Source organism: Anabas testudineus, chromosome 9, assembly GCF_900324465.2.
Source record: "Anabas testudineus chromosome 9, fAnaTes1.2, whole genome shotgun sequence".
NCBI lineage: Eukaryota > Metazoa > Chordata > Actinopteri > Anabantiformes > Anabantidae > Anabas > Anabas testudineus.
Genome location: NC_046618.1, coordinates 12,493,182 through 12,517,001, shown reverse-complemented (window position 1 = coordinate 12,517,001; position 23,820 = coordinate 12,493,182). Strand labels below are relative to the sequence as shown.

General features: G+C 39.5%; 1 protein-coding gene across 2 annotated transcripts; it reads right to left on the bottom strand.

Moving 5' to 3' along the window:
• Nucleotides 1-1,775: 1,775 nt before the first annotated feature.
• On the bottom strand, nucleotides 1,776-23,556 carry ap1b1 (adaptor related protein complex 1 subunit beta 1). Of its 2 annotated transcripts, XM_026342840.1 has the most exons (23): nucleotides 21,541-21,596; nucleotides 20,550-20,655; nucleotides 20,326-20,461; nucleotides 19,688-19,933; nucleotides 19,207-19,397; nucleotides 18,895-19,116; nucleotides 18,622-18,742; nucleotides 18,435-18,530; nucleotides 17,876-17,991; nucleotides 15,911-16,076; nucleotides 15,343-15,441; nucleotides 14,138-14,397; nucleotides 13,656-13,866; nucleotides 13,436-13,456; nucleotides 13,109-13,195; nucleotides 12,524-12,553; nucleotides 12,292-12,429; nucleotides 12,050-12,195; nucleotides 11,833-11,962; nucleotides 9,718-9,802; nucleotides 9,082-9,168; nucleotides 8,301-8,455; nucleotides 1,776-3,332 (listed from the first exon to the last, which is right to left on the bottom strand). In XM_026342840.1, the coding sequence occupies exons 1-23, from the start codon at nucleotides 21,575-21,577 to the stop codon at nucleotides 3,258-3,260; spliced, it is 2,961 nt and encodes a 986-aa protein (XP_026198625.1). In that variant the 5' UTR covers nucleotides 21,578-21,596; the 3' UTR covers nucleotides 1,776-3,257. The 2 variants fall into 2 exon arrangements, with proteins under 2 accessions (XP_026198625.1, XP_026198624.1); XM_026342839.1 differs by lacking the exons at nucleotides 13,109-13,195; nucleotides 13,436-13,456 and adding an exon at nucleotides 23,444-23,556 and having other exon boundaries at nucleotides 21,541-21,601.
• Nucleotides 23,557-23,820: the final 264 nt, after the last annotated feature.

Genomic DNA, 23,820 nt, shown 5'->3' with positions numbered 1-23,820 from the left:
CGTGCGTTTTCTGTAAAGGCATCTGGATCCTGTTAACGAGAGTGTCTGAGACACATGAGCTGGTGAAGACTGCTCTCTCTCTCTCTCTCTCTCTCTCTCTCTCTCATCACTTGCAGCATCCCCTGCACTGCTCATCCAATAGGATCCTGTCGTGCGCAAGGCGTGTGAAGGCTTTGCGCTCCCATACGTCGCAAATGAATGGCAAAGGAACAGGCCCCGCACTATTTATCATCTCAGTGTGAGGATCATGGAGAAGCAGCACAGAACTGAGCATCATACCTCCAGAGGACACGTCTTATTATTGGAGAGGGTCTTAGGGCAGAGGTCAGGGGGCGATGTGTCCCATCAATCACTGCTGGAAGGCCACAATCCACTTCAGCCATGACCTTAAGGAATAAACATTAGACGTTTTACGCTCCCTCAGAATAACTGGAGATGAGCTTGTAACCTCGGGACAGTCTGATGATTTTCACTGTCTCATAGGACAACGTTTAAAAAAGGTGTTCCAACTTTTCTATAATAACTTCATGACTGGTCTTTGACTAATGGTTTATAGCACAAGTCTGTGTGACAGTGGCACTATTATTCCAGCTGATGTTAGTGGTAAATACTTTTTAAACGCGTTGGCTCGTTTCATCACAAACCACTACAAAGAAAACATAAAGCAGGCAAGTGATGGGGCAGCACAGCACACCCGAGTTAATCCTTTGTATCTGTAATAAAGCAGTTATTCAGTAAACATCATTTATTAATAAACATTCATAGCTTCCACACATTGGAGGACAAAAAGAAACATCAGTCAAAAAGACTGATTAATGTTGAGAGCTCTACAAATGTTTGCACTGGCAGCATGTGACAAACATCTTTATGTGTCAGGGCAAGAAAATATGACATTTTAACGTTTTTATTAATGTATTAGTTTTGTTAACTGTAACTTTTACTGTTGGGGACATATTGTGTTATTAGAATTGAAATGACAAAAATAAAAAACACCTGTTAATTATATTTTAGTGCATAATAAACAATTGGTAAATGCTACACAGGAGCATTTACAGCAAAGTGTAACAGTGAATAATTTTCCTTTTGCGTCAACTAAATAAAAACAAAAACAAACTGTTCATGGCAACACTACAGTAAATCTTACATTGTAAAAATACTGCAGGTACTATCTTGGTATTGTTAGTGGTTTGTAAGGTAGCAGCTGTTCCTAAATGCAGACTGAGCCTTTACCAAACTGCACAGTTGAGGCTCCCCCTATTGGAATGATTCAGATCAATATTGCAGCTCATTCACTGTTAGGAGTGAACCATACTTCTCTGGTCAGTGAATCTGCAACTGAACACATCCTTTATCATTCTCAGAGAAACAGATTGGAGGCGAGATGTTTTCCCCATTAGGTCATGCAGCTAAAATCCAGGTCAAGCTTCCCCAAGCAGCTCAGACTTTAGGAACTCAGTCGCTGTTCTGCCTTGAAGATGCCCTCGGCTGTGGATAAACCTCAGTCTGCACTCAGGGCTCAAGGTTGAACGACCCCGAGAAGCAGTCGACTTTATAAGCAGAGCTGCGAAGGCTGTGCAGTGTGTAACACTGGGGAAGAGCTGAGCGGCCCATGAGAGCAGAGACGTGAACACCTTAAAGGTCATCAGTGATTATAAAGTATGGTGTGTGTGAAAACAATGCAGTTTGGCCTCCAGGGGCACTGGGAATGTGGACTTTGCCAAATAAAATTGAAAACATTTTACATCTCATCACAGCAGAGGAAAAAACAAAACAACTTGAATTTATCAAGACTTTTAATAGTTATTTTTCAAATGATGTACACACAAATAATGTCAATCAAAAACATCTGATTAAACTTTTTTTTTTCCAGCAGTTCATATGAATCAGCCGTCACCACACAAAGACACACACACTCTGAATACACGGCCACCTCTGTTGTTCTGTTGTAACCTGTTAAGTGTTAGCGTAGGTGCATACATCCTGTAGAGCTGATGAAAAAGCCTTCAGAGTAATGACTCAGAGTAAAAATCCCATTATTCTGCAGTGAGTCGGTGGGTAAAACAGAGAAACTGGATATTGTTCTAGTCTTGTCTGAGCTAAGACAGAATGTGCTACCTACATGTGCACTTACTACTCACAAATGGTACAAAAACCATGACATCATGAGTTTAGCATTATCCCACCTGAGCCTTCATCCCAGGTGGCCGTCGTACTCAAAAAGCTGCAATGAGATTACAGAGGGAGCAAAGTGGCAGAGAGTGCCCGCCTGGCTGTCAGTGACGCAGGGGAAGCAGCAAATACAAAACACCTGAGGCTCTCTCCCAGTTTGCTACATGCACACTAACAAGACTACAAACAAAAATTAAACCATGGAATGACTAAGTAAGAGAGCAGTTGGTAGACAACTGCTGCTAGTCTATAAAAGTCCAGATAGTGATGTAAAAATTAAAAAAGTAAACGCACACCAACAGATTCCATGCACACGCCAAACATCAGGCATCCTGCTCTCAGGGACAGCAGAGGATCCACACCCACTGCTCAACACAGACACTAAAGAAAACGTAATAAATGACAAAAACAACAGTAATGTAGTTTAAGTATTTGTGTCTTCAAAGGCCCAGACGGCCACATTCCACTACACACAGGCAGAGAGGTGAGCAGAAGTAAATCCTTGTTCTGTTGCATTTTAATTGAACATATCCTAAATAAATATGCCGACAGTGATGATTCACCTGCTGATTGCAGGTGCTAAAAATAGACACCAATTTGCAGAGAAGTAGGGCTAGATAATGATTAAAAAGCCTCATGCAGAGTCACGGGAATGCAATTCATACAGCCGTCTGTCCCCAAACGGGTAAAAGGTTGTCACAGGGATGCTCAGGCAGGGAAAAGTAGAGGACCTGCTCAGTCTGAGTGTTCATTGAGATAATTTATAATTAGATAATGTCCTGAAACAGGAGCAAACACACAAAAAAAAGAGGGGACAGGATATGGTTGGCCAAGAAATTGAACCACAAAACTTTGTGGAAATACAAAAAAGCAAAACGGTGATGGTTCAAATTGGTTCAATAAATCATTAACCATCCTAATTAAACAGCTGCATGACATACAGAGTCTAGTCTCCAGATTCAACACAGCAGGAAGCGGCTGCTGCAATGTGTGAGGATTTAATATGGTCTGTGGGTCGGGCGAGAGAGCGCAGGAGGAGGTGCCAGGAGTCTGTGAGGGCAGCGGCCGAATCGTCAGAGGGTTGTTTTTCAGTTCTTGAACACTGCCTCGTAGCCCTGGAACACACACTGGGAAACTTCCGGAGCTCTGCACTTCAGAGAGACCTGAGGGTGAGACAAGTCGAGCAGCTTTCAGTATGATCAGGCTTATAAACCGCTCACTCAAAGTGCAAGGTTTAGAAAGACATCAAGTTGATCGACTTTCTCTACTAACCTGTATAAACAGAACAAGTTACCAGAGGAAGCAAGTCTCATAAATCTGAAGTAAAACATGACGTAATGATACATTATGATGATGCAAATGTCAGAAATGAGGATCGTTAATATTTCCAGAGCTTTAGGAGAGTATGGGTTTTTAAATGGAACCATTTTAACTAATCAGAATAACCTCACTGTCTTTGTAAATATCTTCTTTTCTGATGTCTGAAAAATCAATCTGAAGAATGTATTATGATGATTAAGATGAGGAAAAAAAAAAAAAAGGAGCTTTGGATTAATACCTTCTTTAAATCAGTCAGTCAAACAAATAAATATACTGTAGATACATAAACACACTAGAGAAAATAGAGGCAGCCTCTCCACTCTTTGATGTTAGGCTCAGCTGGGAGTAGGTTTATGATTTGATATAGCCTCACAAAGTCAGTTTTCCCCCTATTATACTGCAATCATGCTCCAGATGTTACTTCCTTCGATTCAGAAACACTCTTCACAGGAGACCAAAAAGCATCTCAGCTTTCTCAATTAACCGTATCAGAAGAGATACAGTCACGGTGTTTCATTATTCAATGATTATGAACATTTCAAAATCCCCACATTTAAATGCTGTATAGTCCAAATCACCTAAATAACCCAAATGTGACATGGAAAACAACCTCAGCTATTATCCTTGTCCCCCCCTGACTAAAATGTCCTCACTCTGTAAAAAAATGTCCTCACTTTGTAATAAAATGTCCTCACTTTGTAAAAAAATGTCCTCACTCTGTAAAAAAATGTCCTCACTTCAAAGGTTAAAAATTCATGCTGGTCCTCACAATAATAGCCACGCAAAGACACACACACACTGAGCAGCTCTCTCTCTTAGGGTTTTTCCTTTCAGCTTTCATCACTGTCATTTCTTAGAGTTACATTTGTTCCACTGGAAAATAGTTTTGGGTGTCACTGTTAGTTTGCTAAAGGTCAATAACTACAGGCCCTCCATGACTTGAGTGATGAAAACAAACAAAACACAGCAAGAAAAGGCACTAAATCTTTACAGAGCAGTTCTTCTAGCTTGCCTATTACTGGACAGCACTGTCTGTAAAGGTGAAGAAAAGCATATTAACTGAATTATTTTGTTAAATTTAAGATTTCTCCACCATTATTCTTTTCCCACTAGAAAACAAGATCTTTTTTCCACTCATGCTTGTCTGTTTTAACTTTTAGGCCCTAACTGTCTGTTTCTTCCGCTGTGGTACAGACAATTTAATCTTATATCAGTATTCTTCAATGTGCAGTTGATGTCACAGTATTATGAGAACACCATGGTGGTTTCACTCTGAGACTGGCATCATTAGAAAAAATGACAGTATTCAGCTGTTTACCAGTGATTTGGTGAATCACTAACATGAATTTCACACCAGGCCCCTCTTTGAATCACTCAATGCTCAGATCGAACAAAGGTGATGGAGTATGTTGTGGTGCAGTGGAATAAAGTGCTAATATTGCACAGCTCTTCATGTGTTGCCTCAGTACACTCAGGGCTTTTTACTAATGCATGCTGCTGGCAACATTTAGGCAGTGGCGATCCTGTCAGCATGGCGTAAGATGTGAGGAACTGCAGATGCTCTAGCTACTGTGTAGAATCTGTTATTAGCAACTGTAGCATTCAGCTTAAGACATGCTGCTAAAATATTGGTAATGTACAGTAATATATGTTGAGGTACAATGGTAGAGAAATAACAGAAACAGAGGGAACAGGGAACTGCAGCAATGAAAGAGTAAGTGTAATCACACCTTTGCAATAAATTGTCTTAAAAACTACTAAATTCTTTCATATTTAACTATAGGTGGGCTACATGTTTGAAATCCTCTAGCTAAATTGTTGATAAATTTTATCAAATCAATTACACAACAATTAAAAACTTTTTAGGGACAAAATAACCAGGCATTTGTCTGTCTGCTGGGTCATCTAGTGACATCACGCCTGTGTGGAGGGATGGCAGATATATTTGTGTGTGGACTAGCACTGTGGTGTCCATTTCTGTGTTGAAACTCACTTTTACCGAAATCCTCCAGAAAGAAAAAATCTGCCAACATTACTGGTCACATAGTTGCCATGGGGACAGGAGATGGCAGATGAGAACACCATGTTTCATGTCAAAAAGATAAGCAGTGTCCCAGTTATCCACTATAAATACTATCAAGTATACATGAGCTAAGGGAACGCAGTCAAACGAAACTTGGGAGCTTCTGACATTTCCATTTTTGGAAGCTTAAAATCAGTTATAGTTCATAATTTAACGTGTATAAAATGACAATGTGTAAACAAAGTAATGTAAAAAGGGGTCACTCAAAGTGACATTTGAGTTTGCTGCTACGTCAGCTGTATGGAGCTTAACAGAGTTTCAGTTCAGTGTTTAAAGTTTGACATACCCACAAATGTACGTCTCTGGTTCACTCTGACTGCTGCCATTATGTTGTTTTTCACCACGACAGGCAGACATTTCCAAACAAACAAAAATGCTCCAAAGACCTACTGTAGGCAACCTGCTCAGCATTAAACATCTCACAGACACGGTTGGATATTATCTGGTGAACACGGTGAAGCATTAAAGAGCTAAAGGACCGGATATTACCCTCAGGAGCTGATAAACAAAAAACAGCTAAATAAGTAAATTTTCCCCAACTTAAAGCTCCTCCATTTACATTGTACAATGAAGTGTGGCATGATGGCGTTCAGTAACATTTATACTGACGCTAACGTTTAACATTCTTAGTTCCTCACTTTTTGTGTTGTGAATACACTACACGGGTCGAATTCAGTGAGAAACAGTATGAAGTGTGGAACTGGGACACAGCCATCCTCTCATATAAGTAGCGAGGCATCATGGGAGAGCGGAATCCAATCAAGTTTTGAGATATCAGAAAATAGGCCAAGCTACATTTTATCTCAACTCAGCAACTCAACAAACTTGCATCTTTTCTAATGGTAATAATACTAATACTACTACTACCAATAATCATTTTAATACCGTTATATATTGTGTTCAGAAACACAATCAAACCCAGACAACATGCACTGGGCAGGGCTAAAAAAATAGTCTAAAGTCTAAAAATAGCAGCCGACAAAAGCTTGGCTTGGCTTTAATGTGCCGTGCCAAAAGAGTGCAAAGAGTGGTCATGCAGCAGCTCGGAGCGAGCGGCAGCGGAACCCACACACTGTACGTGCTGCACTGTTAGTTCGGAAGTTTACTCCTCTCCTCGCTAAACAATTTATGATCCAACTGCAATAAGTAGGGAACACTTTCTAGCCACAGTAAAGAATGAATTGGACCTAAAATGAACATGAAATCAAAAAGACAGAAGGCGCACAGAACAGCTGAATGTGGATGACAACAAAAATAATTAATTAACATTAAACCACAGATGGATTCACAGGGGAAATAAAAATACAGCAAATCAACTAAATGAAAAAGGCAAAAAACAAAAACTACTAATGATCATTAAGTAGAAATCAGCCCTCGCTTCACTCAAGGAATTGCTTTGCTCATATTGTTTAAAATCTCTTATTTCACCTCAGGCAATGTTACGACTTAAGTGACCAAACCGAGGAAGGTGTGAAGCAATTTAAAAGTCAAAAGATTTAATGACAGATGTCTAAAAAGTGACTGGTCTAGACAGGGAAAAACAAAGAGTTAATGCCACCTCATAAATAAAAACCTGATCTGAAAGCAGAGTGATGAGGGGGGAGGAGAGTCACACCAAGGTCATTGTTCTGGACTAGTCATGCAGAATTTTTAAGCCAAACACAATCCATCAAGAGCAGAGACTGCGGCACGCAAACAAAACAGAGACATGCAACATCACAATGGAGGACACAACAAACGCATGTACACACTAGCGCACACATACACATGCACGCACTACACCAATACCCCACTCCAATCACTGCACAATCAGCCAGCCCTTCTGCACGCTCACCACTCATTACTGCACATCAATCTCCATCATGTCTCTGCTTATTCATATCACCTACCGCTGTGTAATTTGCCTCTGTCTATTACAGAAAGCAATGAAATTATTTTGTTTATTCTGACACAATTCAAAACAGAAGTGGGGACATTCACACACTCCATGAAAACAACAGTACACTATGCTGGACCAAAGGTATGTCATGAGTGAAGGCTTTGGTTTAGTAATCCCTTTGATTCCTGATCCATGTTTAGTAGTGCAGATAAAGCAGATAACGAGTTGATGCACAGTGAATTCAAAGCTAGTCTGGAAGATGAGATTTCTTCCTTTGACCTTTTAGACGAACCAAAATCAATGCAGTGCTTGATTAAATTTCAAGCACTTGTAAGAACCTTTTAACCATTTTCTTTTTGCCACACCTTGTCCTATAATATTGTCTACTCCTGCAAGACTCAAAGGCACTATGTAGAGCATACTGATCTTTTAACTCACATGTCTAGAAACAAATGAACTAAACATAAGTCGGGCTAATTCTTTTTGCTAAGGGTAAAGATGGCAAACACTGGCATTATCCAACAACATTTAAATGTCACCTCAGGGTATTCCATATTTTAGTAGTATGAATATTCATACACACATACAGCATACATGGCCATTTCAAATCTCTCTCCCAGTTGACTCTCTTTACTTCATTCGGACAGTAGTCTGTATGTATCAGTACAAAAATGATGACTCTTAATAAAACACTAAAAAGTGTTCACCAGTAATTTAATATAATAATAATTTAATTTAAATAATTACTAATAGTAATAAATGAATACAGCGCCACCCCTACAACAGTGTTATGACTCAAACTCCTGAATAGAATAAAATATTATCCAATAAAATTACTGCAGTTCTCACCGTGTAGTTTGGATTTCCTGTCTGCACCCTCAGCTCAGCAAGCACCCAGATACCATTGGTCAGTTTCATGGACTGATAGAGCATGTCCTGACCCTCCACTGTACGCTTGGCTATGGTGAAGATGTTGCTACCCTGAAGTTTGTTGGAGGCTGCATCTGTTGAAGGACAATCATCAGAACAAAAAACAATATAATACAGATAACCCTTCAACTGAACCTACATGATCTTATCCGAACAAGCTGCTCAGTTCCTGTTAATAAACTGTTTAAAATGTCACTCACACCAGCCTTGCTCTATGGTTGTCTGTTGAAATAGTCATTAAATGTACCAGGCGCTGCATGGTTTCTTTTTCACTCCTCATCCCCTAAAATTTTACTCCAGGGTATCTGTGCAGCACAGATACAGTCACTAATTCGGAATTAACTTTTCTCCTCAGCCTCACTGCTGCTGCTGCGCCTAAGTAGGATGTGAGACCCTCTCCCTTTGTTCATGAAGAAGAAATTTAATCAGTGGGGGGAAATCTCCATTAAGCTGTTATTAGGAATTCTTCTCCAGTTCAAATGCTCTCAAGCTTGTGCAGAACTAAGTTGTCACACATAAATAGTAACTGCAGCTGATGAGCTCTCATCAAATACAATTTGCTTCGTTAGTGTGGATCTGAATTAGAGAATGCCACTGTTTTGCTGGGCTATGGTCACATATTAAGAACTACTGGATGTGGCTGCACAGTGACATGTTGTTCAGCTAATGCACATTCACCTTCTCTGTCTCTTTATCTCACCTGAATTGAGATGGCAGTCTTTGATCTGAAACTGGGACTCATTTTCATTAGGAATGTCTTTCCATGTGGCGAGGAACACCTGTCGCTCTGTGGATGAAGACACAATCACTCTATGAGTCCAAAGACAGAGTGCACAATGAAGCCTATGCAGTATGAGAGGAATAATAGAATTTATGATTGCAAAAGTACATGTACACTCGGTAATGAAAACAAATGTCAAAACAGTGTGCGAGTCATTTAAAGCCACACTAGACGCAAGATTTCCTGCTGCAGCCTGGGCTTCAGAGCATTAGTCTGGAGCTTCTGACAGCAATCCTGCTGCTAGCCCCATCATCAGGCTCCGCAGGGAGAAATGCCAACATATTTGTACCAAATGAATCGAAGAGCAACTAAAAACACAAAGGTAGAATAAGGTCCACAAAAGGCACTGGTGTAGGATCTAGAAGCAACTGTGCGGGCGCAAGATGTGAATTGGTTCAGGCAGGTGGACAGTCACGCACAAGCACACCTGCGTCACAAACGTCTTCACATGCTCAGAACAGTCACAATAATGTGCTCTCAGTGAAAGGCTGACATTTGTATGTCACTGACGTCATTGGGGTTTTGCATGAAGAGATTTAGCCAAGATACACTCACCCATCTTCCCATCCTCTACAAACAACATGCTGATGGGGTACTGGCAGCTGAAGTAGAATACGTCAATGTTGTTCTTAACAGCCACCTGCGAGAGCGATTACATCCAAGGAGGGGGTAGAGGGGAGAGAAGAGGAGTAACAAAAAGCAGTACATGGCTAATTACTTTTCAAGTGCACTTCAAGGATGAACATTATGGGTTTATGCGTGTCGTTTACTGGAGGGATACGCTTCTTCAGTAATCTCACTTGTACATGCAACACTATATCCTACACTATCACTGATATACATGTGAAGTGTATCTCACAGTAAGCACAACGCTTCTATTTGCAAAATGAGCAAACACTATCAAGCTAAATATATAAAAAATAGAAGTTTCTAAAACTGTCTTCAGAATGTGCTTTTTTATAGTTAGTAAAAAAAAGGATACAGAATTAAAAAAAGATATAAAAAGCAAATTAGAATAAAAGGAGATAAGATTAGCAGACAGTGGTTAAAAATAAAAGGTAGGACTGACGAGCACCAGACAACAAAATTAGCACCTAACAGCAGGTCTATATTTATAAAAAAAAAAAAAAAAAAAAAAAAAAAAAAAAACATGAGTACAGTACTTACAGTCTTTAGACCCTAGTGGCAAAAGTACTAGACAATGAAGCACGAAAACAAGTGTGGTTATAACAGGAGCACTGCAAGAACAAGCAGCAAGCAGTGATATTGATCAGGCTGCGCTACAAAGAAGTACTCAGAGAAGGACAGTGAGCTTGGCCAGAGGAGGCACAAGAATGACTAATGAATAATTCATTAAGGCATATTATTCCTGGGTGCAATGCAGGTGTGTCTGTAAATATTCATAAACCACCAAAATCTTCATCCTGAATGTTTGTAAACTAAAACAGCTCTAGATTATGATATTCTTTAAATATAATCAACTAGACAATAATCAAAAGAACTTGCACTATGCAACCAAAGCCATTAAATTAATGAGACAACTATTACTAATGCCACCTAGTCACTAAACTGATGAAGAGATTAGACAATCTGTCAGATGATTCCGCTCAGTGTGTGTGCCCTTTCAACATGTTTGTTGTGGTATCAAATATTGTATTCAATCTTCCCTAGTTTGCAGACTTGACTGTGTTTTAGAATTGCTTTTCCACTAAATAAACATATTGTACAGTATAAGCCCAATACTGTAACCAGCAAATCTGACAAAGCTTTGATGTCTTTAAATTAAACTCTGGCTCCCTGCAGAAGGAACTTTATAGCACATAATCTTCCATCAAGGCAAAATAAATGCACCTCTCAAAATAAAATATCTGAGAATATGTCAGAACCGACAGTAGTACTAATCAAAGCAGGGCCTAGAGGCAGCAGAGTAGAAAGGTTAGCAGTGCTGTTGTAGCCAGGAGAAACAAAGGAGCCACGTGTTGTGGGACAGCCAATTACCGCTCCCACCTCGACACTCTTATCTTCTCTCTCCAGCTGCATATAACACCCGTCTAAAATTCTGCCCAGTTAAAAGAACCACCCTGATCAAAAACATGCCCGCCTCTGGCGCTCTTTATTTACAATTTATCACAACTGTTTTGAAGGCTTTTTTATATTTTAATTATGTTTTATTCAATTTTATTCACAGCATGGGAATTATATAGTATAGCTGAATAACGGAAAGGATGGGTTACTAATCGGTGAAGACGTATGGTCACATTTTCATGATAAAACTGTGGTTTGTGAATATCTCAATGACAAAGCAGTTTGATGATTTTACTTTGCTCAAAAATTTACAGACAGCCATGTCATGTCTGGTAAATGTTCACATTTACATTGTGGACAGTGTGCCGTGTGGCCCTGGGTTCTGTAGGAAGCCATGTTATGACAGTAAACTTGAGGCATCATTGTCCTGACAAGGCCAGTATTGAAAAAAAATGAAGTTGACATCTGTAAAATTGTGCTTCTACTCTGTACTTGACACCTGTCAAGTCATGTCACTGTCAATTTGAGTTGGAAATTAGGATTAATGTTTCAAAATAGAAGGAAAAACACCAGAAGAAAGTTCCAGTTCATTCAAATTTTAAATCAGCACATTACCACAACATTAAAAGAGGACCCTTATGTTACCTGCAGGTTATTGAGAGGCTCCATCTTCATGACAGGTCCCACTGTATTGAGAGGAAGGGTCACTTCAATACTCTGGTTTGGACTAAGAGGAGTGAGAACCTGAAGTGGACCAGCTGGAGCAAGGCCAAAGCTGAGGGGGGAGAGAGTGGAAGAAAGTGTCACAAAATGTGCAAAGATATAGAAATATCTGCATCTATTGTCTAACAGCTGATCTTACCTGTTTCTGTTAAACTGGATGGCAAAATCAGTCATGACACTCATAGCTTTATTAGTGAGGGTCATCTCCATTTGGATGACTCCGGCACGACGAGCAAAAGTGCCTGATATCTCCAGACCCTTGGCCTTCATAGCTGGAAGCCAAACCTGAGCAAAGACGAGATCATTTTATTTTATTAACGATTCAACTGTGGGACATGCATTACTCTGCTGAAAAACTTATTCCTGTTTTTCAACACTCACTGTTTTAGGAGGGCTGTAGGCTCCCATAGGCATACCAACCCCACCTCCAAGATCAAACAAGTCATCCAACCCGCTGCTAACAGGGGCACTGAAAGAGGCAGGCATCGCAGCTGGGGGAACACCAAAACCAGTCCCCATCTAAGGGTTTCAAAGCAACACGTTACCCTAACACATTTGGTGTCCTGTGTTGAACAATCAAAGCCGAACAAAAACTCAACACAATATGACTTACAGCAGGACTTCCTCCAAGGTCTCCCCCAAGCTGAGTAAAAGGAACAAGAAAAGAAAACTTTTACATTCTGTTGCAGCAACATTAAACACAGGAAATCTGGGATGTTTGAGGAGGATTGATGTGGGGTGTGAGGGTATAAAAAGTCTGTGAATACAGCAAAGGGTTTTCATAGTAACAGCAACAAAGAGATGCGAATAGAGTCGATTTCTTCTCATTTTACGTAGCTGACCTTTAACTGTTCACACAAGTCCAAATCCAGTAGGGTTTGTTGAAATGCTACTCACTAAATGCGTATTGATGAAAAGGTTGGGGTACAGTGAACAACACTGGTGGTGCAAAAAAACATACTGCAACTTCAAACACTGACAATGCTCAGCTACAGGGCAAGGACAAGAAAAAGAAATTGGCAAAATCAGCTAAAATCTCACTTACATGGAGTGAATAACAAACAATGTAATAAACGTGCAAACAGTCACATCAACAGCTGGGGTGGACTACTTTGAGGACAGTGGTACAACAGGGGATAAGAAAGGGTTCTAAGCTGGTGCTGGCCTTTACTGGACCAGCGTAGTCCCCTGGACAAACCTCTGTGGGGCTGTAATCTGGGGGCGACGGGGACTGATGTGGGAGCTGAGGTGACTGAGGAGTGTTCATCCGCAGGGGAATGGGCGGCTGATTGAAAGATGAAACACAGTTGCAGAGCCCAGAGAGAAGAAAAGAAATGGAGGATTGGAGGATTTGGAGGACAGCATGCTCACTGCATGTATGACGATAAGAACTGATGATATATGATGAAAGACAATGTCAAACTGATGCATGAGAACTACAGTAAAACAGCAGTGACTAAATTAATCTTCTAAAATGGCCTGACATGGTTTATAAATGTTCTGCCCTCTCCCTTGATGTAATTACCGGCTCAGACTCATCCCCCATCTGCAGGTGCAGCATTGAACAAAAAAGGGAAAGCACAAAAGGGTCAAAAGAAGAAAAGAAAAAGCACCAAAAGGTAGACACAAAGACAAAATACAAAGATGTGCTATCATCTCTGTGTCCCATTGACATCAAACCTGTTACTGAAATTCAGCCTTTCAGAATCCAACAGCTACACTCAAACAGTAGTGTCCAGACCTACCAGGCTGTCCAATCCACCTCCAAGAAGGTCCATAGCACCCATCTGCATGCCAGAAGAGGGGGGTGGTATTGGTCCAGTGGTAGTAGGTGGCGTCAGGTCCAGATTGAGCAGATCCCCCAGGAGGTCTCCCTGGGATGGAATGACAGCAGGGGGCGCTTCAGAAACTGCCGCAGCAGTAGACCCTGTGTCTGGGCTCTCAACGCTCTCCCCACTAGTACACATAAAACAAAAAGAAAATAACATTAATGTAGGTTATGTAATCAAATTTATGTTTCATTTCATATGTTTATTTATTTTATTATTTGTTAAATATAAATTACTGTTGATGTAACTCCATCTAGAGCAGCGAGAACAATAACAAGATCGAGTGACTTGTATTTGATAACCTTAACCCTACACTCCTGGAAAATGTGTTAATCAGCAGAAAACACAATAGTACAGTCAGAATTATATATTTTTTTTAAATCAAGTGCATGACTCACGATCCAGCACTGCCAGGGAGTCTCTTGTGCTGAACACCGCGGCTGCCCTCAACAAAGGCACTCGGTGGCTTGTGATATACAGAGGCCAGAGTACCAATGTGGCAGATGAGTTCCTCTAACAGTGTGGGCTCAATCAGATCAGTCTCCTCAGAGATCAGAGGCTTCTCAGCCAGAACAACCTCCTTGGCAGCCACAGGGTCTGTGGATAGAAGGCGCCAGTAGATGTAGCCACGATCCCTGAGGTCTGGGTTATCAGAGTCCTGCAGAAACAGATAGAGGCATTAAGATGAGGGATTATTATTTCTGGGATATCTTTAATAAATAGTTAATGTAAAACTCTTTTCTGTCATGACTGCAATAAAAGAGACGTAGCAGTGATTCAAAGATATCAAATTCTGAGTCAGCCTTGGGGTCCTCGGATTTGGATAATGTATGAGGCAACCTGACACTGCATATTTAATAATGTGGAAAAAGTAAAACGGTCCCAGGTTTTCAACTAAATCAGCTATAAAATGATAACTTGTATTTGTCTATGCAGTATTGTTTAAATGTAACAACTACATAATAGAGCTTTAAGAACTGATTAATATTTAATTATAAAATTATTTCAAGTTACTTTCTGCGCATGTACAAAATGTTTGTCCAATTCAATGCTGTTCAATGCAGTTTCTGTTCATGTTCTATCAGAGAAACCTTGCCTCTAGTCTACCGTCATTTATAAGACCAGATATTTGTCAGTGGTATTGTATTTAACTGGATTATGATGCAATGTTTCCTGTATGCTGTCATATTCTAGACATAAAGGGTGAAGAAAAAAAAAAGTTTCCCTTGTAGATTGTATGGGACAAGCAGACTAGTTTCTAAAAGTAGGTTAATTCACAACAGTGAACGTTTCGATTGTATATGTTTTGTTATGTAATTCACTGCAACTTTATATTTATATTTATGGTTTGCTAGGGCGAGTTACAAGATCAGATCAGTAAAACCATCACAACACTCGAGTAATTACTAGAAAACTATAGAAAAATATAACAAAAAAAAAATACAAAAGCAGGGATCCACTTTTCATGAGAATAAAAAGAGGAATACCTGGATGAAGAGTTCAGAGTTGGAGAGAGCAAAGTGAAACAATCTGCAATTATCTGCACACAGAAATGATGACAACAGAAACATAAAATGCATGTTTCTGTGTGCGTTTTTCTCACCTGTGTGGCCAGACTTAGCACCTGCTGCACCAGCTCCTGGGTCTCTGTTGGCTTTTTCAGGAACAACTTCACAATTGCTGTCAGTAGCTGCAACTGCACCTAGAGGACAAAGTAAAACACAAACTGTACATTGCAGTACAACTGCTCACATACTACTTCTAAATGCAAAGAGTGCAATTTTTGCCTTTTGCCAGTGGCTAAGTGCCTCATTAAAATGCCCTGCATTGAATCACATTAAACACATGAAGAACTAGGAGTCCAGGTGACCCATGAATGCATGCCCTGTGAAACAGTAAATATACTAGTCTAATAAATGTATCTAATAGTCAATCACAGATTTTGTCAAATAGTTAAATAAGATTAGTCCTCTGTAATGCTTCAACATTTAGCTTGTCACCTCCTTTTTTAGCGCTGTGCAGCCAATAACCTGGCTTTAATTATTTCCAGCTACGGTAAACAAGGTGTGCCACTCATTGTCAGCACTGATGGCAAATTATTACGCTGCTACCATTAAATACAGACTTCACATGTTTGAAATAATAAACTCTTCACACACTCCTAAACATACCTGAGTGCTTTCATCGTGGAAACCTTCCAAAAAGCTTTCAAGCAGCTCATCAGCGTTGTCAATGCGTTCAGCATACTCTCCCACAATCCAGATCATAGCAGCACGTGCCTCTGGCTCATCCAATGAGTCCAGATTTTCACAGAGAGTGGCAATCACGCTCTCATACCTGGAAACAGTCGCAAAAAATAATATGCAGCCAAATGTTGCAAATGTATCAGGAGACATAAACAATCAGTAACTACAAATCTTTATCGGCATTAATATATTTTTGGGCCACCAGAGATAGACAAAACTGAAACAAGCTGATAGATCAGCCAACACATCACTCATAAAACATGATAGAAAACTAATGGCCACATTGACATCAAGCAGACAAGCAGCATTAGCATTTCACTGGAATTGTGTTTTCTGGCAGTCTGACAAATGTAAATCACGATTCACCATTCATTATCCTGGATTGGTCTTTGGGTCTATCACTTGCTAGATACCATTCTAGTCAATGTTTCTGCAGTGGCTGATGAATTCCTCTGGTTGAGGCATTTCTGCCTAAACAATAATTTCTTTTATATAATGCTTTTCTTAATAGATATGCAAAGACAGAAACATTTACTTAATGTGTAGTTAATGAAGCAGGGAGAAGTTCTGACTTGGCAGTGACTCATATAGCTAACGGCCTGAGCCATGCCGAGCTGCAACCTTTGGAAAGCTGCTCCCTTGGAGGCTCACGGCTCCAGGGTGATGGTCTACTGCTGTGTGGGAGAAATTTCTGTCTGGCACATTTAGATCCACTGCAGAAGTAACAGCCGGACCAGCCTGACCTTTGACCAAGTTCAATTAAGATACAGTGTTAAGTGCTGTCTACTACAAACACTCCCTGTGTTACTGGGAATAAATTAACTGAATGAAAACTCTTTTGCATGTCTTCTGAAATAAATGTCAATATGTAAACCCCTTTTCTCTCTGTAATGAGCTTTCACTTTGCTCATTTAAAGACCAGGAGGACATAATCTGAGAGTCAGTGAAGAGGAACAGCTGGGGTATCTCAGCATGCATGAGTAGGTACTGAATGTCGACATCAGACAACAATGCAAAAGCATTTAATAGGTCAGACAATGTCATCTAAATACAGTGAAAAGTGTAATAATGTCTAAGTTTGAATTGCTAGTCTATAAAATGAACGCTTAGACAATTTGATAAAGGTAAAGGGCATGATACATTTTGGACACAAAATAAGCTTTCAATTCTGTTTTACTTTACACATACATAATTACACACTGTTTAATATTCAGCATTTTGTGGCACGGTGAGAGTCTGACTAATTATGTGAAGGTGTTAGGGTTGAATAATCATCTGTGTTGTAATATCTTTATTTGTCATTATCCATAATCTGATAGCCTGCAGCAGTGTTGTGGAATAACTTTCTCTGTCAGCCAAAAATTATATAGATGAAGTCTATCTAAAGTTTATATAAAGCAAAAACTTGGTTCTAATGGAGATTTCTCCCTTCATCCTGCTTTTTCCCTCTAATAACCATTTCTGCAGTCCTTAACCGAATAATATTTTAAGTAAAATATGCATATTTTAGAGTTCAGCTAAAAACACAAGCCTGTAGAGCAGAATCAAACATCACTCAGAAATAGTGAGGTGGAGAAAAGAGATGCAGCCACAAATGGTAAATGGACACCCTGGCTAAAAATCAAGCAGCAGCAGGCATGTGGAGAATGGAGATACGATGTTTTGCCAGATTTCACTAGTCAGGTGTGTCAGATAGAAAAAGGAGTGAAAACAGGATAATTGAATTTTAGTGAGCAGGCTCACGTCTGCTGATTAATGGAGATCACCTACTGAAAGTACCAACCAGAGCTGGTGTCTTCAGTTGTCTATATTCCATCTGATTGCAAATCAGCACAAGCCTAAGAAATGTAAATTAATAATGACTATACTGATGCCTAAGGGGGAACCTACTTGTTGGGGTACTTGCGGAAGATGTCCTTGATTACCACAATGGCCTCCTGCACCACGTAGTTGACCTTGGTCTGGATAAGATCTAGCAGAGTGCTGACACAGCGCTCCGCTGATTGCTAAGGAATGGAGAGAGAAATTAATTTGTCATTATTGGCGTGGACAATACACAGTAACAGTACAAATATAAAAGAAACTGACAGACTAATAAGCCACTTAAATATTGGATTTAACTGTAAACATACCTGTATTCTTTCTTCTTATGAGAATAAAGTTAAGTAACATGATTCATGCTCACAAATATCAAAAAACAAAAACCAGTATACCACAGTGTTGCCATGTATTTACACAGTAAAATCACATAACAACAGAGCCACCTAGAGTTCATCACAGAAACACTATAAAGCTGTTGTTTTTTATAACTGAGTATTCTGATATGTTTGAGCTTAAAGACTAGTAAACAAGAACAATTTTATAAAATGTTGCATTGTCCTTGAACTACTGAACTGATACAAAGATCTAAACAGCAGTATTAGATCAGTGTTGCATTATTTCCACTCACCTCTACTTTGATGGCACAGCGGCCAATGGCCCTGACCGCTTTACGAACAAAGTCCACATCCACCTCAGTGGCGTACTCCTTCAGCTCAGCCAGCACCTACAGAAACAAAAACAGACAAGCATTCCTGTCAATCAGATTTTCTTGCTAGGCCAAAGATAGTGATGTATTGTAGCTGTGGGTGTATTACCTGTGCAATGTTGGCTTGAGATGCTAGGCGAATCATAATGTCCAGCTTCTCCAGTTTGACATAGATTGGGTCATTGTACTTGACAAAGAAAACCTTCATCTCGTGCTTCAGGATCTCTGGGCTAAAATGGAAATCATTATTTCTTATCATTTGTAAAAAAACACGACATAATGTAAAATAAATTAAACTGAACTGTAACTTATCAGAGCCTGCTATTTCTACAGGATAATAAATATTAAGAAGACCTTCCCCAGGCCACAGCTATGGACTTACCGTCTCTGTACAATGAGGTTGATGTTTCTAAGAGCCACATATTGCAACTCAGGCTCAGCAGAGAGGAGAGTAACCAGTGGAGGGGCGAGCTTCTTGAGCAGGGTGCCATAATAGTCCAGGTCTTTGGGCAACATCTCCATGAACTTCATTAAAACCTTTACTGCTGACAACACCACTGCCGAGTTGGCATGGGACAGACGTGGGGTCACACGCTCACAGATGCTAGGAGAGGAAAGAAATATGTAATAAATTACTGGGTACATGTGCAAACTAATATGCAAGAGAAGAAAATGTTCAGTAGAGCGCTCTTACCTTTGGGATTCACGATCATCGCGAGGTGTGTAATTGGCCAGACAGTCAAGAATAAATATCTGTCCCCATTCTGTACACTCATTTAAAGCAGTCAGTAACTTGTTGATGGTTTGAGGGTTTAGGTCCAGTAGATTACTGTTGGGGTGAGACTCTGCTATCTCAGACAGCGCTGCTACTGCATTTGCGACAACCTACAGTGGAAGAGGTCAACAGATAAGTGCTAATAGACAAACAGCAGCCAACAGCTATAATAAAATATTAAAGAGAGGTCATTGTACTAAAACCATTTCTGCAACATGCTGAACATGTGTCACAAACCAAATCACCAAACACTGGGCAATAATAATAGTGCCTTCATCAGTGAAAGGTGTTAGGGCTTCTAAGCACCTGTGTCATGCTGAGACACTGCTATCTCAGACTGCACTGCCACTGCAATTACTACAACCTACAGCTAAAGACAAGACAATAGATGGTGTAATACCATAGGGTTGGAGTCAGAGATGAGGTCTTTAAGGGTGTCCAAGAAGCCTTGATCCTCAACCAACTGGGCGTTGATATCATGGAGCTTTGCTACACAAACAGCGGCAGTCTTTCTCACATATGGATCTTCATCCTTCAGACATTTTCTGAGTGGTTCACAGAGGTACTCGGTGATCTTGTCCACTCTGATGCAGCCCATTGTACGAACAGCTAGAGCCCGGATGAGAGGGTTGGGGTCTTCACAGTCCTAGATGGGTGGTTTAGAGAGGCTATAAGCTTTGTCACATATTTTAAATTATTCCTACATTATCTTACATGATCTGAGAGAAGTTTTAATTTAATACACCATTTGTTTGGGTTTGCATTCTATAAAAAAAATATTAAACTGTCACTGCAGTTGTAGTCTGATAACAGTAAATTAATTCAAAGACCAGGGATGGCTGTTTTTTACCTAAACATACATCCTGGGGTTTTACGCAAGGTGTAAGTTCTAAGTTAACTTCTTGTTACCAAAAATTGGTCCTAATTGTGAAATTCAGATAAACTTGTTTCTGATAAATTTCCAGTAAAAACTAAAAAAGTCTGTTCTGATGATTTCACACATCTTATTTATAGATCATTTATGACTAAATGTTTTACCTTCACAAAGGTGTTAACAGCCATGATAGCCATGTCTGGCTGACTCTTGGCATAGTTCATCAGATAGAGGTAGACAAGCTTTTTCAGTTCCAGATTGTCTGTCTGCATACAGTTCACAACATCCGGGAATAGAGCGCTGAAAGAGAAAGGAGACTATAGGTCAGATGATGTGTTATAGTACATTATTCCACTTCCGTTTTCTTAACCCATTTCCCCTGGCTCACCTGACATCTTTGCCAACTGTCATAGATGCAATGACCTTCTTCACAGCCTCCTTCTTCTTTTCTTTCTTATCACTGTTCAGCTCTGCCTTGAGCTCAAAGATCTCCCCTGCACACATGAGATCAAAAGGGAATACATCACTATGTAATCTGTTTAGATTATAGAAAGGAATCATGTGTAGAATTGACCTATTTCACACAGAACAAATAAATTAATTAGAATTTTTTTTTTTTATAGAAAAGTTGGGACTTCTATAAAAACTCAAACAACAACAACATTCACTCAAACCTTTATTAATCTGACAAAAGTACAAAGAGTTGTTTCAAAAAACTGCAGATTTTGCTTATAATCAATTTAAAACTGAAAGGTATTACAGTAAATAGTTAATAGATTTTATTTACAAATGACATTTACTCAAATTTAATCATGTGAGCCTCTAATGAAGGATGACAAAGGAGTTTCTTTTTTTTTTTCTTTTTTCCTGTGTTGCTTTGTACTAACCTGAAAGAGACTCAACTCTGGCAGCATACGCTGTTCGTACACTATTAATTTTGGGCTTAACTATAAAGCTACCTACTTAGAGTTTCCCAGGTATCAAATGTTCATTACTTCCAGAAGAGATGTTGACAACAAACTACACATGCTATCAGACAGATCCACAGAATAAACAGATACTAAGAGAAACATGCTCTTATGTCTATATAGGCAATAATTAGCAAACATAAAGAGTCTGAACACTAATACTCATAAGCATGTGTTTACATTTTCTCAGCCGTGTATGTGGAAACATGGACAGTTCTGGGATATGTGAGGAAAGCCCCACAAGTACAAGAGGAGGCACAAAAGAACAGATGAATCTTTGAGAGCTAAGGCTCAGTATGTCTAATTTGATTTACAATAACCAGAATATGGGAATATGTTAAATTTAATTACAGTTGCTTAAGAGCTTTAAATAATTTATGTATTGAATTAACATTTAGCAAGCTATCATACCTTTCTTCGTGGTGGTGAAATACTTGGAGTCCGTCATCTTAGATCCGAATTGTCGATTCTCCTACAAAAGTCAGAGGATGAGAAAGATATTTGCGAAATAATTTCCTGAATGGAAACTTGAACCAACAACTTGGAGCAACAGGAAATACTAGAAGTGCAAGCACAGGAAAATTAAAGGAATTCCTGTCTTCTCTTCAGCAAATGGATGTGACCTATCAAAAGAGAAAACAATCGAATCTTCTTAGTCAGCATATGCGTAGCCAACAATATATCTTTTCCTGAGTCAGTTTTAAAGGTTTTCTGAAGTGGGTGTGTTTCCTATTGATAACTACTCTTAAACCAGCCCTTCTCTGCAAAGATTGTATCCTATTTATACAACAACAACAACAACAACAACAACAACAATAATAATAAATGCAATTGGAGTGATAGTTTTTAAGCTGATGGAAATGCTGCTCAGTTTAATCCAAAGGAAGAGAACAGAAATACTGATTAAACACAGGAGTACCTCCTGCTATTGAGAAAAGTAAAAATTAAATTTATTCATGAACTATTCAACATATATTTCTTATTTAAAGAAACATATGGACTGAGCACACAATCAAAACTTCATATTATGTTGCCTTTCCATCAGAATACAGACATTTTACCTGTTTTCTAATGTTTGATAAATTGAGAACAAAATCTGACAGCTTATTGCCATTAAGTTAAGTGATCCCTAGTTGTAGCACATAAAACACAAAACTAAAAGTAAATGGCAGATGCCTTTACTGAAATAAACTGATGTTACCAATTACATTTTATAAGCTTTCATTGACTGACTCAATATTTAACAGGACAGTGCTGTGGTCAGGTCTCAGACAGGATAAGGACCAAAATCCATATCTCTGTACAACACACATAGATCAGTGTTTCATGGTCTGAATTAATGAATGCACACTGTCAGTAAAATATTATATCGGGTAAATGCATTTTAAATAACGTCTAATACAGTTTAACCAGCATCCAGGAATAATAATGCTAACATATAACGTTAACAGTGAAGTTTAGTTTTTGATATCAAAATAGGTAACATCAAATAAGTGTTTTAGGCTGAGGCCTGCAGGCTAACAGCGTCAACAAACTGTGTCGAAAGGCAGTTTCATTACTTTAACAGATCAGTTTCATGATTTATTGAACTTCAGGTAACATTAGCTGAGCTGTCAACATCAGACAGGCTGTTAACAAGTTAGTTAGTAAAATATGATGAGTTAACAGCCGCTGAGTGAGCTAACACTAGCTATGAACCAAAAATAGTTAGCTAGCTGTTGTCCGTACGTTTTTACAATATTAATTCGTGTTGCTATCTTGTCATATCGACACTGAGATAATGCTGTAATCCTAAATAAGCAACAAACTGAATATATCAGCAGTCACACTGGCCGACTTCGACTTAAACAACTAACTTAGCCACAAAGTAGAGGAAAGATTGGCTAGCTGGTTAGCACTAAAACACACAAACGTCCACGTTAGCATAGCCAGTTCGACTAATGTTACAAATAGAGGTTTGGTAACTCAGTATAGAAAGTTCCTCAATGATTGTCGCTACTCGATCGATCACTCACGCATAACTGATTCGCCCATTCCTGCATGTTTGCCGCTGTTAACGTTGCTGTCAGATGAATGAAACTGGTGCTAAATGCTAGCTGCTGGTGCAGTGAGCCCGTCAGTGTCAGCTAGCGCCAGACCACTTCTCCAGCTAGCACAACCGAGGCATGACCTTCTAAGTAGAGGCTTAAAAAAAGCTTTTGTCTGGATAGTTAAGCTTTTAATCTATCGGCCTAGTTTAAACCTTACCCCACGAATTAGCGTACCTTCTGGAGTTAAAATTAGATTGGAGAGAAAATCTCCACAAACATCTTACCGTGACAGGCGTAGTACGAGCTGTGATGGCCTTCGTCCCCTCCCACTTGATTTACTTCCGCCTTTCCACAAAATAACGTTTGCAAACAGACGAGCAGCGTCAGCCTCGGATCACTGGATGGTGACATGATGATCAGGCCTCTTTGAAGGACTCAGACAGGGTTGGACCTCATGTTGGGAGCTGCAATGAGCTCTGTCAACATTATGTTCTCCTGATCTCTGTGCAGAAACTGTTGGCAGCTTCTTAAGATTAGTCCACTTTGGATGCATGACTGCACAAGTAACATAAAGAGTAGTTTACAAAATATTTACTGTAGCTGTTATTATATAGTTTAAAAAGTCTAACAGTTACTGAAAGAATAAACTTTTTAAAGCTAA